This window comes from Erithacus rubecula (genome assembly GCF_903797595.1).
Source record: "Erithacus rubecula genome assembly, chromosome: 28".
Lineage (NCBI taxonomy): Eukaryota > Metazoa > Chordata > Aves > Passeriformes > Muscicapidae > Erithacus > Erithacus rubecula.
In genome coordinates this window covers 3,084,655-3,100,956 of record NC_136680.1, presented here as the reverse complement: position 1 = coordinate 3,100,956, position 16,302 = coordinate 3,084,655, and the positions used below count along the sequence as shown (strand labels likewise).

At 50.8% G+C, this 16,302-nt stretch overlaps 1 protein-coding gene and 1 pseudogene across 8 annotated transcripts in view; one reads left to right on the top strand and one right to left on the bottom strand.

Moving 5' to 3' along the window:
* Nucleotides 1–1,112: 1,112 nt before the first annotated feature.
* LOC306813221 (ectoderm-neural cortex protein 1 pseudogene) lies at nt 1,113–5,136 on the top strand (annotated as a pseudogene). Of its 4 annotated transcripts, none has more exons than XR_013777860.1 (2): nt 1,113–1,186; nt 1,920–5,136. The product of XR_013777860.1 is annotated as an ectoderm-neural cortex protein 1 pseudogene (transcript). The 4 variants fall into 4 exon arrangements; XR_013777861.1 differs by lacking the exon at nt 1,113–1,186 and adding an exon at nt 1,409–1,427; XR_013777862.1 differs by lacking the exon at nt 1,113–1,186 and adding an exon at nt 1,519–1,663.
* Nucleotides 5,137–9,892: 4,756 nt separating this feature from the next.
* ARHGEF18 (Rho/Rac guanine nucleotide exchange factor 18) overlaps nt 9,893–16,302 on the bottom strand; it is a 50,902-nt gene continuing 44,492 nt past the window's right edge. For all 4 annotated transcript variants that reach the window (XM_079328240.1, XM_079328238.1, XM_079328237.1 and 1 more), the window contains 2 exons: nt 14,853–14,975; nt 9,893–14,759 (listed from right to left, as the gene is read on the bottom strand). In XM_079328240.1, coding sequence (XP_079184366.1) covers nt 14,599–14,759; nt 14,853–14,975 — 284 coding nt within the window. In that variant the 3' untranslated portion in view covers nt 9,893–14,598. The remainder of the gene's footprint in view (nt 14,760–14,852; nt 14,976–16,302) is intronic.

Here is a 16,302-nt window from a genome sequence, read left to right as displayed (position 1 = left end):
TGGCTCCTGCTGCAGTTTAGTGTTTTTTAATAAAAAAATCAGATTTATTTTGTATTCTTAATTCCAATCATTCCTCCAGGATGCACAGGACTGCTCAGGACAGTGTGTAGCTCTGCCAATTTGAAAAAAACACCACCACATAACCTCTGATGCCAAATTAATAAAACTCTTAACCATGCATTAATTTTAATGTAGAGAAAGAACATTGTCAACTGCTCTAAGTGTATTTGCTTCATCAATTCCTCAGCAAGTGACCTTGATTTGCAGCTGATGAAGTTGGAACGTGCAGAGATAAATCAAAATTGGATAATTCAGAATTCCTGGAATTTGTTGTTTTTTTTTCTTGAGGTGGTTTTGATACCTGCTGACACACAGTGTTTAAACACCTGTGGTGGCTGCTGCTGCCTCTCCAGGGCAGCACTCACTCATTTTTAGCACAAGACCTTGTGCAGACGGATCAAATCCTCCCAAAACTTGGTGGTTTTTTTCTCTTTTCTGTTGTGACCATCAACCCAACTCTTCTCTTGCTTCTGAGAGAGGGCGACAATTCCTTCTCTTGGCAAGGAAAGCCCCCTGTGCCGGTGTTGGTGGTGCAGATGATGGGCTGGGCTCCACTTCTGCGACGTGGGCTCCATGCAGGAGAACATTTGCTGAGCAGGGCTGGTTTGTTCGGAGCTGCCTTTGTCAGCAGCCGGGATCCAAAGGCCGCTGATCCCGGCGCTGCCCCGTTTATGGCCCTTTATGGCGGGGTGAGTCCGTCCGCAAGGCTCCGCCGCGCTCGGGTGCCTCAGATCCGCCGTCCCGGGCCCGCGGCGCGGCTGGCCCGGGCCGTGCCGCGATGTTGGAACGGGGGGGACACCGGGGGGACACGGGGGTACACGGGGGGGACACCGAGGGGACACCGGGGACACCGCACACGTGGGGAGGGGACCCGGCCGCGCTGCCCGCGGGCAGGGCGGGCGCAGCGCGCGGCGCATGCGCACGGCGGCCCCGCCTCCCATTCACAAAGAGCGAGCGCCGGACACCGCGGCCGCTGATTGGCTGCGGGGCGGGAGGGGGCGGGGTCAGTGCGGATCGGCCACGCGGCGTCGGCGGGGCGGCGGCGGCAGAGCTGGAGCGGAGCGGGACCGGGCGGGACCGGGTACGGGATAGCGGAGATCGGGTACGGAACCGGGCACGGAACCGGGTGCGGGATAGCTGGGACAGGGTACGGGATAGCGGGGACCGGCTAGGACCGGGTGCGGAATAGTGGGGACCGTGCGGGACCGGGAACGGGATAGCGGCACCCGTGTACGGAATAGCGGGGACCGGGCGAGACCGAGTACGGGACTAGGTACGGCACCGGGTACGGGATAGTGGGGACCGGGCGAGACCGAGTACGGGATAGCGGGGACCGGAGCTGGGTGCGGAACCGGGTACGGGACCAGGTATGAGACAGGACGGGCCGTGAGGAACAACCGGCCCAGGTGTGGGACCGCGGGGCCGGTTGCAGAATAACTCAGGCGCGGGACAGCGGAGCCGGGTGGGACACGGCGGGTCCGGGACGGGATCTCTGAGCCAAGTGGGAGCCCGCGGAGCCGGGTGGGGACCCCTGAGCTGGGCGCGGGACCGCGGGGCGAGCTGGGCGCGGGCATCACCGGGAGCGCACATCGCCCCCTCCCCGGTACTACGGGAGCCCCGGCGGAGCCGTGCGCTGCACGGGTGTGTGTGAATGGTTTGTGCACACTTTGTGCACGCTGGACGGGTGTTTGTGCGCGGTTTGTGCACGCTTTGTGCACGCTGCACGGGTGTTTGGTCCGGGAGCTCCCGGTGCCCCGTTTCGGGACGGTCCCCCCGCGCTCCCGTTACCGGCTCGTGTCCGCGGCCGTGCCGGGCCGGGGCCGCGCTGCCCGTGCTGACTCGCCGGTTTTGCCTCGCAGAGCGGCCTCAGCACTATGTCCGTCAGCAGCCACGAGAACCGGAAATCCCGCTCGAGCTCAGGCTCCATGAACATCCACCTCTTCCACAAACCGGGCCACGCCGACAGCCTGCTCACCCAACTGAACCTGCTCCGCCAGCAGAACCTCTTCACCGACGTGGTGCTGCGGGCGGGGAACCGGAGCTTCCCGTGCCACCGCGCCGTCCTGGCCGCCTGCAGCCGCTACTTCAACGCCATGTTCAGCGGGGGCCTGAAGGAGAGCAGGGATGGTGTGGTCAACTTCCACGACTCGCTGCACCCCGAGGTGCTGGAGCTGCTGCTGGACTACGCTTACTCAGCCCGGGTGCTGATCAATGAGGAGAACGCCGAGTCCCTGCTGGAGGCCGGGGACATGCTGCAGTTCCAGGATATCCGGGATGCTTCGGCCGACTTTCTGGAGAAGAATCTCTACCCCGGGAATTGCCTGAACATGCTGCTGCTGTCCGATGCCCACTGCTGCGAGCGGCTGCTGGAGCTGTCCTGGAGGATGGCCTTGGCCAACTTCACCTCTCTCTGCAAGACTGAAGATTTCCTCCGCCTGCCCAAAGACAAGCTGCTGGAGCTGGTGGAGAGCGAGGAGCTGGAGGTGGAGGATGAGACGCTGGTTTATGAAGCCGTTATAGGCTGGATCCGCTATGATTTGCCCCGACGCCACGAAGTTCTGCCCGAGCTGCTGCGCTCCGTCCGCCTGGCCCTGCTGCCCGAGTCCTACCTGCGGAAGCAGGTGGCCTGTGAGAAGCTGGTGACCAGCCACAAGCTGGGCGAGGAGATCGTGGCCGACGCCGTGCGGTGCAAAATGAAGATCCTGCAGAACGACGGCCTGGTGACGGGATGCTGCGCCCGGCCCCGCAAGGTCAGCCAGGCCCTGCTGCTGCTCGGCGGCCAGACCTTCATGTGCGACAAGATTTACATGCTGGACCACAAAACCAGCGAGATCATCCCTCGCGCCGACATCCCCAGCCCCCGCAAGGAGTGCAGCGCCTGCGCCGTCGGCTGCAAGGTCTACATCACGGGGGGCAGGGGCTCCGAGAACAGCGCGTCCAGGGACGTCTGGGTGTACGACACCCTCCACGACGAGTGGGCCAAAGCTGCTCCCATGCTGGTGGCGCGGTTTGGCCACGGCTCCGCCGAGCTGGAGCACTGCCTGTACGTGGTGGGGGGTCACACGGCCACGAGCGGGGCCTTCCCGGCCTCTCCCTCCGTGTCCCTCAAGCAAGTGGAGCACTACGACCCTCAGCTGGACAAGTGGTCGCTGGTGGCTCCTCTCCGGGAAGGCGTGAGCAACGCTGCCGTGGTGGGAGCCAAGATGAAGCTGTTTGTTTTCGGGGGCACCAGCGCCAACCAGAACAAGCTGCCCAAGGTGCAGTGCTTCGACCCCTGCCAGAACCGCTGGACGGTGCCCGCCAGCTGCCCCCAGCCCTGGCGCTACACGGCGGCCGCCGTGGTGGGCAGCCACGTCATCGTCATCGGCGGCGACACCGAGTTCTCCGCCAGCTCCGCTTATCGCTTCCACAGCGACACCTTCCAGTGGTCCAAGTTCGGGGATGTCACCGCCAAGTGCATCAGCTGCCGCGCTGTCACCTCGGGGAACAGGCTCTACGTGGTGGGGGGCTACTGCGGGGCCCAGCGCTGCAAAACCCTGGACTGCTACGACCCCTCGTCCGACACCTGGAGCAGCGTCACCACCGTGCCTTACTCCCTCATCCCCACTGCCTTCGTCAGCACCTGGAAGTACCTGTCTGCCTGACAAGGTAAATGCTGGTGGGTCAACCTGAGCTCCTCTCCATCAGGTTAAACTCCAGAGGTTCGCATGGCTCTGGGCTGGAGTTGTCCTAGAGAACAGCCTTGTGTGAACGTCAGCTCCAAAAGTTCCAGGCTGGTAGTGTGGGATCTAAAACCCCTGCAGGAGAGGGAAGGTCTCTCTAGGTGCTGGAACGCTGCAGGGAGAAGTTCAGTATAAATAACAAGACTCTTAACCTGGCATCTTGGGCTGTGCAAGGATTTTGGGGAATGCTGTGTGCGAGGATTGGGTGTCACCCCTGGGTCAGCAGGCTGGAGCAGTGTTTGTGCAGGCAGGCTGTCTGCAGGAGCTGGGACAGACCCCGTGGTGCCACCAGCTCTGGCTGCTGCTTTTAGCTCAGCCTCCTCCTCCTGGTGCCACACTTAATCTGCCAGTGGCACCCAAATGTTTTGTGGGACGCCAGGGCTGTGAGCTGGTGCCAGAACAAGATTATAGCTGGGATTTAGTCCCAGAATGGTGGGTAATTGCATTTATAAGACAAGACTTGTCTATGTATAAACACAGGGTTTCTCTGCTTCTAATTATTCCCTGGTGTCCCTTTCATGCCATTGCTTTTCTGCTACACAGAGATTGACTTTCAACATTTGCAACTGGAATTAAACCTTTCTAAAGGCTTTTGGCAGAAACAATGCCAGTGAATCAGAGACCCTGCAGGCTTTTCCTTTTCTCCTTCCAAGAGTCGTACTGCCTAAATAAAACTATTTACTGTAATAAAATACCCAGTGATACCTTTAGAAAATTCCTGGTGTAGATGGAAATCATCAGGCATTGCTGGGATTTCTGTGGGATTTGAGGCTGGGGTTGCTGTGCCCTGGTCTCACAATACTCTGTTCTGCACCACAGGTTTCACACCTGATTTTGCCAAGTGCCTTCCTTGACTGGGGATCCAGATGGAACAGGCAGGCAGCAGGAGCACCTCCTCCCACCTGGAAGTCTGTGAGCTGGGAGACAGTGTGGAGCCCATCAGCACCAGCAGGGCTCAAGCAACTCAGTTTTGGCTTTGAATTGCTTCTGCAAATCCATCCCTTGGTCATGCCAGGGAGGGAACAGGCATGGAGGGACCTCCTTGGGCTGGCAGCTTGTGCTGTCCCTTGAGACAGCAAAAGGTTTCCAAGTTTTCTCCTAATTTATATGATCCCCATAACCAGAGGGATTATTTTGGTTTCAGTGATATTAGAAAGGAGAAAGGACACTCCTGACCTGCTGCAGGACTGCACTGCTGGCACTTGCAGCACCCAGGCAGTGGCCTGGAATGGCAGAACACGTGACAGTACTTTGCTCATGGGCTGACTCTGTACATTTATTTGTTTTTTATACAGCAGTTTTGTGTGTTTATTACTCAGCCTGGAGCTGCTTCAATAAATCTGAATAAAATACACCATGTCCCTTTCCTGTTCTCTGTGCTTGAGGTGCAGGTTTTCCCAGCCTGGTAGAACAGTGAGGAGCATTCCCTGCTGCAGTCCAAATGAGGGCTCAGATCTTCTGTATCTCTGTACCTTGGGACTGAGGAAAGCTCAGATCTCACACTGCTTTCTAGCTTTGGAGGAGACACAAATCTCTTCAAACCTTCAAAGATTAAGGTATTCTCTGCCTTTTCCTGGTCACTCCACAGAGTGGGGTTTCCTCATGATCCAAAAGAATGGGAGAAGTTGCTGCCCCTTCTGTCCCAAAGGGCTCTGTGCTCCAGGTGAGGAGAGGCAGTGCCTGGGAAAGAAAAGCTCTGTTAAGGGGAGGAGGTGAGACAGGAACCAGCATGGTCAGAGGAAACAGGCACCAAAGGTACAAGCAACTGTCTCACCACAGAAGCATGGTTTGGGTGTGATCCATTATTTCAGAATTAAATAAATCAATGTCACAACTCTTCCGAGCTGCTTGCACAGGCAAGAGCTGGCAGGATGGGGAGGAAGGGAGTTGCCCTGATGCTGGGGGCTGGAGCAGATGCTCCAGCTTCATTTCCACCCCCTTTTCTGATGCTTTTGCCATTTTCATCCCCCAGGCTGGGCCTTTTTTCCTGCACCCTTGCTGTGCCTCTTCTTTATCACTGGCTGAGCCCAAGGGGAGTTCACCAGGCTGGAGGGAGAGCCTGCCTGGAGCACACAGGCAGCAGCAGGGAGACAGACTCCTTTTGATGAGAAAAGGCTGTCAGGATCCTGGGATCCAACCATCCAGCAGCTCCCAGGCTGGCTGTGCCTTGCAAGAAGGGAAAATCACAGCACAGGACTCTGCTGGGACCAGCAGCTGTCTGGAAGTGTTTCCAGCCCTGTTACCCAGCCAGGAGCTGCCTCACCTTTGTTACATCTCCAGCAGCTCCTGAGGGCTGGACAGAGTCCGACTGTGCAGAGGTTTCATTCACGTTTGAGCAGCAGCTGTTTGGTTGGTGCTGCCAAGCAAGAATCGCTGGCTGCTGGCCACATCCTCCTCCTGCAGCAGCTGGGTCCGACTGCCCGGCCTCCTCCGAGCCTGGGCAACAGCCCTGCTGCTGCTGCAGCCTCTGCAGGGGCTGGGCATTGCTCACTTTGCAATCCAGCCCCTCTCAGGGAAAGCCACGCACACCTGGGCTGGGCTGGGCTGGGCTGCTCCCTGTGCCGGCAACAAAGGCAGCCCAATCTGCATCACATCCTTCAGCTGGCACAGAGCCCCGTGTCCCTCCTGCTCCTCCTCCTGGCAGGAACCAGCTCCCAGCTCCAGGAGTGCCCTGGGGAAAACCAGGGAGCCTCACTGGTGCGTGCCTGGGTCGTCCCAGACCTGTTCTCCCAGTTTGACATTTCCACGCTGCTGTTTCGGTGCCAGGGCCAGAAGGTTCAGGCCAACTGAGCTGTAGGTGGGTTTGGTTTAGAGGTGAGTTTGGTTGCTGGGGTAGAAGTCCTCATGAATTAATAGAATTCATTTAGAATCTCAGCATAGCTGGAAGCTAGACCTCTCCTAGCCCAGACCCCCACGTTGTGCCTGCACCTCCAGCTGCAGGAGCCAGACCCCAGCCCAAAGTCACATCTAGAACTCACATGGGCAAAACTAGGCTCAAAGGCAAAACAATCCAAGTGTGGTATCACTGTCCCTCTTCTCACACAAAGCTTAGAAGCCAGCACAGCCAGAGAAGTTTGGGATCAGACTGATCCACTCCCTCCTGGCCACAGACAGACAGACAGGGCTCATTTTAAGGGAATTGCTGCATGGGTTCATAGCTACCTCTTGCTACCAGAGCATCAAGACAGCATTGTGACCTTTCTCCTTTCCAAGCACAGCAGTGGCTGAGAAATTCTCCTTCCTGGTTAAGATGGGATATGGACCATGAAAATATTCTGCAGCACACCCACCTTACATCTAGCAAGGAACTGTTACAATGATAATTCATGGCAGCCCAGGAAAAACAAAGTTTTAATTACACACAGTGTGGTTTTGTTTGTGACTTCCAATATTCCAGGAGGGAAAAGGGACATTGCACACCTGAAATTCCCTGGCAGATCTGCATTTCATGTTTAGTCATCTGGGATGACTTCAGGTCTAGCAAGACATTGTGCTCCACACAGAAAAATGGCATCAGCTGCTGCTCTGACAAGGAGAGGCACATCCACACTGTGCTGTCAGTGAGGAGTTTTCATGGTCCTGTGCACAGGGAATCCTGGAATGGTTTGGGTTGGAAGGGACCTCAAAGCCCATCCAGTGTCACCCTGCCATGGCAGGGACACCTTCACTGTCCCAGGCTGCTCCAGCCCCAATGTCCAGCCTGGCCTGGGACACTGCCAGGGATCCAGGGGCAGCCACAGCTGCTCTGGGCACCCTGTGCCAGGGCTCCCCACCCTCCCAGGGAACAATTTCTTCCCAATATCCCATCTAACTCTGCCCTTCTTCAGCTTAAAGCCATTCCCTGTGTCCTGTCCCTCCATCCCTTGTGCAAAGTCAAGGAGCCCCAGAACAAAGTGATGCTGCCCTATCTGAGCCTGCAGTGCCTGTGACAGTCCCAGAGCTGGGGACCCTGTGTCCCATTGCTCCAGCACTGCCAGCTCCAGGAGGGTTTGGCTTTTATCCTCTGCCAGATCCCACGGGCACAGCAGCAGCAAACTATGTAGGACAGGCCCCACATCCCTGTCTGCTGAGCCTTGGGCTGGCCCCATCGCTGGGATGAGAAATTAAACAGGATTTGAGTCACAGGGCTGAGGAAAGGCAGCAAGCAGCACATTCCCACTGCTGCAGCACACTGTGGAGCCAATATCCTTTGTGCATGTTTGTCCTCCAGCATCTGGCTCACAGATGAATCTCAGATGCATGTATGGGAACCATCAGCCTTGTCTCACCCACATGAAAGAGAGAGGTTTAGCATAAAGCTGGTCATTGCCGATGGCCTCGGCGTGATTCACCCACAGAAAGAATGTGGTTTGGGTTTCGGGTTAATTAGCTACAGATTGAGGAGAGAGACAAGGCAGGGCGGAGCTGCTGGAATATCGGTGTGAGCAGGGGAACAGCTCTGTGTCCTCAAGTCACACCCTGGCTGAAATCACACCTCCGTGTCTCACACAGCAGGGACAGCGTTAGCAGTGCCACTGCCAGGCAAGGTGTTTGCAATCCCCAAGGAATGTCTGCCCTGCTGTTGTGGCAAAAACTGAACACAGCAACACCTACACACCTTTGAACACGGATGGATGCAGCAGCACCGAACTTCTAACAGATGCAAATTCAGCCCAGGATTTAAACTTGCCTCTGCTGAGCTCTGGGCTGCTGCAGCTGGGCAGGTCCCGGTGGGAATCTGTGCTGCAGGGATCCCTCTTGGCCATGTTAACCCTGGATCTCCCTGATCCAGGCTCTTCTTGTCTTCCTGGAAACAATTCTGCAGGTCTGACATGAAAACAGCTGCATGAGAGTGCAGTGCAGCTCCTCTTAGCTTCTCTCCTGGACTGTCTCCCCATTGTCCCCCACAAAACCACTTTGATTCCACTTCTTGCTGCCAAAAAATATTAAGAAGTGGACATGGAGTGAGTGGCCTTGCTGTGGTGACACAGACACGAGGTCTGAAGCACAGAGGCAGTGACTGATCTCCCGTGGGCACTGTGGCTCAGCTCCCAGGAGCTCCACAGATGGAAGAAATATCTTCCTAAAAAGAGCACAAGCAAAAGCTTCTACACACACACACACACACACTCTCTCTCTGAGATGTCATTCTCTCACATGACAGCCTGTTAGCTCCCATAAGGACCAAATTTTAAACACTGATCTGCCTAGAAGTCTTTGATTATTTATGTATGTGGAAAAGTAGAAAAAAATTTGTTTTTCCAGTGGAGTTCCAGTTTGTGTCACAAGCCAGATGTCACATGCACTTCAGAGGCTGACAAACGCTGGCTTGTTTTACTGACTCCTGCACACAAAGGCCCAGAGTCCTCACAAAGCTGCTTTGATAAGCCCCAAAGGCAGTGACAGGCAGACCACACTGCTGGCACTGCCACCAACCCTGGCTCAGGGTTTTCCTCACCCCTGGCTGCAGCCAGGATTTCATGATCAACCCCTCCCTCTTCCTTGAGAGCACCAATCCAAGGCCCACTTCTCCCACTGTCTCCCTGGTTTTGCATGTTCTCCTCTCTAGCAATGATTGGAGGTTGCAGCTCTTGCATTTGCTTGCCAGCTGTGCCACTGGTGGGGATTTCACCAGGAAGCTCAGCCTGCTGCAGCTCTGGGAAGAGCAGCCCCAGCCAGAGGCTGTGGGATGGTGCTGGCAGCAAGGGCTGCCAAACTGGCACGAGCACTAGGGAGAAAGTTTCTATTTTTGTTATCCTTGTTCCAAGTGGGAACCGATACTGCCTGGGACAGAGCCAGGCATGTCTCAGGCTGGCACCATGCAAAGCACCTCCACACTAATGTAAGCAGCTTAACCAAGCTCTCTCTCTCTCACCAGCAGGGTTCAGATGTTTGGGAGCAGCTGATCTTCCCCTCAAGTGTTCACCTCACTGCCAAGGGCTGCAGCTACTTGTATTCTGCACTGAACTCCTCCTATGCTCTGTCCTCTCCTTTGGGAAAGTGTCACAGATTTGCTCCTGTGGCACATTATTTCTGTCCAGGCTAGAAAATGAGAAGCACTTAAGAAGTAGCAGCTGCTTTGATCTTAATTCAAATAGAAAACAATGAATAATTACATAGATATAAAGGCAGACAATTTTTAAATGTTCTTTTTTTTATTGCTAGAAGTTGGTTTCAGTCCTATTGCAGCTCTGAAATCCTTCAGTGGAGAAACATTGCAATCATTGTAAAAATCATCATTTGGTGTGCTAAGATCATGTTTACAATTAATCAAGAGTGCACAATTCAACAGAATATTAACATTTAACCATCAACTTTACAAATAAAATAAAGACTACAAAGATGTTGCTACTGCAGTATCAACAGTAAAGGAAATATTTACAATGTTTACACCCTAACGAAAAAACAAAACCAAACTCTTCCCCAACAAAATGGTCAATTTAACCATGGACCATGATTATTTATTAAATCTTTACAGTGCAAGGTGGCCCTAGAAACCAGACCTAAGACTAAAGAGCGTCAAGAGAGTTCACAGCTCTGAGTGAGATGCACGCAGTTATGCCAACAGGATCTACACCCATGAGAGATCTCCTTCTGGCTACAGACAGAAATGGAATTTGAAATCAACTTTTCTAAAGTGCTCCAATTTCTTTCAGTACAAAAATATAAAAAACTGATTTATAAACATGGCACAAATGTTATGAACCAGAGCTCGCACAATGCTGTCTGAAGAGGATGGAGGATGAGGAAGTCGCCAGTGGTTACGAAGATGTTGGGTCTGGTCTCAAAGAGAGAGCAGGGGGAAGGCTTTGCTTTGCCTACAGCACTTGTGTAACCTGGCATGCAGATCTGTTTCCTGGTAAATGTGAGAACTGCTGGGGAAGACAACAAAATCTCCAAACTCCCTTGCATGGGGGGCACAACACACAGGGACTCCACTGAGCAGCACCGGGGAGCCTCGGCTCCCATTCCGCAGAGTTAGAAGGAAAATGAAATAAGTATTTTTAACCCTTTCCTAGTTTAAGATTTGACTCTCATTGTAAATGCAAATGACAAACACCAAGCTCCATGTATGCAGAATCATCTGGCCACTACTCAGAAAGACAAAACTGCCTGCAAATTATTTAGAATGACTGCTATTTGTGCAGGAAGGCGAGTACCTGGATGAGCAAGCGTCTCTAGGAACACCAATTCTGCCTCACGCTGGGGATGATCAGCAACCTCAACTCGTGGGACATGCCACAGCTACAATCCACAGACAGCACAGTTAAAAACTAGGGAAGCATCCACAACACACACACAGGACAGCTGTGCTCAGCACTAGTGGCCATGGAGGCATCCTCAGCCTGGAACATGGAACCTCCACATTCCAGATGGGAAGAGAAAGAGGAAGCCTCCTTAACACCAGAGATCAAATTGAAATCAGAACCATAGAAACAGCCTCTACACTGCAACATCACAATACTGAAGGACAAACATGCTGATAATTTTAAGGCTGTGACACCAAGCAAGCATGGTGGCAGTTCAAAAGCTCGTGCTGGCATTTCCTCCACACCCCAGCTCAGAAAAGCCAAAAGGCACCTGGGAGGCACAGAATTTTGAACTGTCTAATCCTCAGAAATCACTTAAAAGGAAAGTTCTATCTGAAGTGATCAAAAAGTCCAATAGGAAGGATGTGACTCAGAATCAATAGCAGGTTACTTAGCCCAGGACACAGCAGTACTTTGCAAACTAATTTACCTAGAAGAGTTATTTTTCTAGGAACAAGATTTGAGTGAAGAGTCCAAAACCAGTTCACTCAACTGGAGTGATTTGTTAACAATTTCACAGATTCAATTTTGCACAAGTGGAGAGACCCATGATTCATTTAAAGAAAGTCATATTCATCAAAAGAAAATATTTCACTTGCTTCCCTCAGCCTTCTACAGGTCCCCTGCCCATACTCTGGTAGCAATGAGGTATCACAGCCCCTGCTAATTCCAAAACCTTCTCCAGGCTGACCCCAGTGCCAGAGGACACTGTCTCTGCTCAGACAGGTTTCATAAAGGCAGCTGCAGCCAGACACTGAGGACAGAGAATGACTTCTAAGGTCATTTCTCAGTTACAGATTGAAGACTCATATTCCAAGGAGCTTTTGGAGTCTGAACCTACAGCCTGGCCTGTCACAGGCCTGGGTCCATTTATTATCTGCCAAAACTTATTTCAAGCACTGCTGACAAGAAGTATTAAAAAAGTTACATTTAAGTTAAAACATTAAAATAAATGGGACCTCACTGCAGACTTCATTTTTCCACATGTCATTGTTCTATATTTGAATTAATCCATTGCACAGGAGAAGAAAGCAGCCAATAAGCTGCTCCAGCCCTTCCAACACTCCCTTACATACTCTAGGACAGGCACAAAATAAACCTAAATAAATGTTTCCAAAAATTGCTTCCAAGCACCCAAACTGACATCCCTTTTTGGCTGAGGTGATTTACTGCACTGATGCAACAGCTTTAGGCTAAAACTCCTAAAAACCTGGCAATTTAAGGCAGCAGGGACATTTGAGTTTTCACTAGGAGTGGCCCAAACCACAGCATGAAGGAGAGAACATCCTGAGCATTCCTGCTGCTTCCCTGTGTGCTTCCAGGGGAAATTCCAGGGGACCAGAGATGACTGGAGGCTGCACATCATCCAGTGAAAAAATCAGTCAGTCCTACAGAGCTGCTAGATCCCACACTGCTGCATGGATCAGGAGTTACACTGATTTTAAGAATTCCCCTCCATTCCAAACTAACTTTCTGGAATGCAAAAACTGAATATGGATGGAACTCTGTTCTAATCACCAAAGACAGGCTATCCCAACAGCATCAGTGGAACAGTCCCACTCTGTTTCCTGCTGACAGTCACTCCAGGTTCTGCAATGCTGCTGATTTACCAAGCAGTCCTTTGTTATTAAAGCCAAGTGTGTCCAATTTCACTTGTTGGGGCTGGGGGAGCATCCCCATGTGGTGAGGAGCCAGTCTGGAGTTTCCTCTAACTGAACTCAGTGCCACTGCCTCAGGTTTGTACAGCACCACTCAGCTAAGAAAAAGACCCTTAAACCCAAGAACTGCTCCAGCAGGATTGCTGGTCCCTAAGACCTGTTCAGTATTTTGTAGCTTATCTTTCTCCTGACCAATAAATTTGGGTTTTTCAATTTCTCATCTGAAGGCAATAACCCAAATTATCACCACTTAAAGATATAAACTGCTGTTGTTTTCTGCTGAAAATTGATAAACTATCTTGCACTGTAATTAATGAAATAATTTTAAAACTCTCAAGAAAAGAGAAGTTATGGCCTTAAAGATATCACTAACATCACACAGGACCTAATCACAGGGGCAGATCAGTGATTTGAGGAGACTGGCAAACACACTGGATCCATTGCCATGAGACTGGATGGAGCTGACCAGGCCTTCCATTCACTGCTGCTAAAATCACTTTAAATCAGTTAAAGGTATTAAAAAAAGCTGTTATCAATCATATCCTGAAAGGTATTAATCCAAGATTTTAAGCTTTGAGATCCTGATTCCTTTAATTCTGTAACAATACTCCTGAACAATCTCTCCTGTGCATCATTATCTGACCAGTCACATTCAACACACACAGAACACACATCCTTGGGTGAGGGAGGGAAAGGAATCTGAGACAGAGTGAAAAACACAACACAAAATGACTGTGCAAATTACTACAAAGGGAAATAATGCCTTTTCAGCAGAACACCAACATTGCATGATCAAGAACTGACCCATTTCACAAGAGGTATCAAAGCTGGTTTAGCTGAGAGCAGCTAAACACAGGTTTAGCTCAGAGTACTTTTTATTATAATTATTTTTAATTCTGAAACCAAACAGTTCTTATTCCCTTCATTCCTAACATGATGCTGCAGAGCAGTTTCTGCAGTAACAGCAGCTTTGATATCTTCTGGTACTGGGAGTAAAGTCCCAACAAATTAACAGACAAACAAAGGATGCAGAAAACAGGATTAAACAAGACAATAAATTACTGCATTTGAACACTTCTTAGACATGTCTTCAGCAAAGAACAAAATCCAAGTCTCTAAGTTCCTTCTGAACCAAGCCAAGAGTTTGCCTGGGAACCTGTCCTGCTGTCCCCAACAGGGACACAGGATCCCAGTGACACTGGTGGCCAATGAAATGTGCATTCAGTCCAACTCTTCATCATCACTGTGAATTCCCACAAGTCCAAACACAAACAGGTGGAGCTCCTGCCCCTTGAAGATGCTGTCAGAAGTTCACCTTACCTTCTCTTGCACTGTACCTGGCCACGGGGCTTGTGCCACTGGGTTCACAGTGCCTGGCACACCTGGCTGGGAGGGGACTGGCTTGCTGTCACCTGGTTACCAACACACAACCCATTACTGACCTGGACCTGGGAAAACAGATTTAAAAATGTGCAGCCATTTTGGGGCCTACTACTAAAACTTTTTACATAAAAATCAGGATGGTTCAACATCACCGATAACAATTTACAAGATGATGCCCATGAACAGTTACATTCTCCAAAAAGAGCACATTACAATAAATGTCAGAATTTTAACATGCTCTGAATTGATATAGCCATGCCTTGTGTCAACACACTGGAGAATTTAAAAGCAAATTGTTACTACTGTGCCCTCATTCTGAGCTGCTGGCAGAGAAGCCAACAAAGCAGGACAGGAATCCTGGTTTGGTCCTTGCTTGTAGTAACTGGGCAGGGATCAGAAGACATCCATGTCGGGTCTCCATCACGGTGCACACTGGGGCCTGAGTTCTTGAAACAGTGTGTCAGGTGAGTCATCTTCAAATGGAAATTAGAAGAAAATGACATCTTCTTTGCTGGTATCATCTTGCACATTCAACAGGCTGGGCTGAGAGGGCACCAGAGGCTGAACCTGAACGTTACTGGGCTTGAAGAGAGTCGCTGAGGCAGATGAAAGTGCTTCTGGCTGAGCATCTGTAGGGCCATACAGTTCTGGAGGGGAAAAAAATGGAAGAAGACACATTGATGGCAATGCAGAGAGAGCCTGAGGCACATCCAAGGACAGGCAAAGTGGGGAAGGCATACCTGGCTGGAATGCAGGGGTCTGGCTGCTCGGGAGGGACGGGCTGGCTGAGCGCCGGCCTCGCAGGGCAGCCTCCTCTCGCCCAACCAGCCTGGAGGGAAGCAGCTGCCTCTGATCAACAGAGGCTGAAGAAAATGTTTCATAAATTAGTATTTGAGGCAAGCAGCACTTGACAAATGTCACTACTTCATGCTGGCATCACTGGACTGACACCTTTACACACCCAAGAAAGCTGCAAACCCACAAAGAGCTGATCCTACTTAAATTTTCTCTTCAGCTGTTTAAACTATGACACTTAAAACTTTTCTCTTCCTTGAGACTTCTAGTTCAGCTCCTGGCAGACCCTGACAATCTCAGATTTAAAACCCAGTATTATTAAGCACAGCAGAGAGAGGAAAAAAAAAATCTTTGTCTGTAGAATTCAAATAGCAAATGGCCATTTGTGCTACCTCTAACATGCAGAGCTGTGATGAACTTTTGTCTCTGCTCTCCATCTGTTTCACAGCTGCTCAGCAGCACAGCCCACTGATTCTGGCATAACACCCTCCCACTTTCTTAGTTTCAACAATGAAAGCAGTTCATGAAATGATTATTCTGGATCTAAAGAACCTCTCTCTTTCAGTACACATTCCTTACATGTCACAAAACCCAAATTCAATACACAGCGTTTTGCCTCTGGTACAGAAAGTTTTGTTCCATTTTATTCTAAGATCCACACATGGGCATAACAAGCATGAAGCCCACTAATGCTCACAACAGAATACAGACCAATATATTTGTGGTTTATACCTTTCATATAAATTACAGAAAAACACCATTAAGTCCATTTCCACTGCAGAGACCATTATGTAAGAGCTATTAAAAATAAACCAGGGAGATGTAGCATCAGAACTTTATATTACCAGCATTTGGTATGCAGGGTAAGAGGATACAGACTTCATTTATGTGCAAAACCACAAGCAAGTTTGCAAAGGCACTAAACTTTATGCACGACAGAGACAGATGTTTGTGCAATGTGCCAAAGCCCCTCCCTCTGTTCTCTCTGTCAGGTTTGGCTTGAGTCCTCTGTAGCAGTGCAGAGTGATGGACAAGTTTGCCAAGTCTGAATCCAGCACAATGCTAAGAAGATAATTTTGTAACTTAAAATTACAGGCTATTCCCCTAAGCTGGCAGTGGGGCTACTTTAAGTGGTGAAGATAAAATGGTTTTTAGCGTGTCTGTCATTGGCAAAGATCACTACTGCACAACCCAGCACTTAGAAGCAGAAATTATACCAGGACAGGGTGACTGCATTCTTACTTGCTTCTATTTGTGACAAAATTAGCCCCTTTCAACTCTACAACACACACAGCATCTCAATTCTGGCCTGTAGATCTGTATTTAATGACTGACTCGTGCTAAGAAAAGCACTGCATTCAATGTCACTACAACTCTGGACAGACAGCAAAAAAA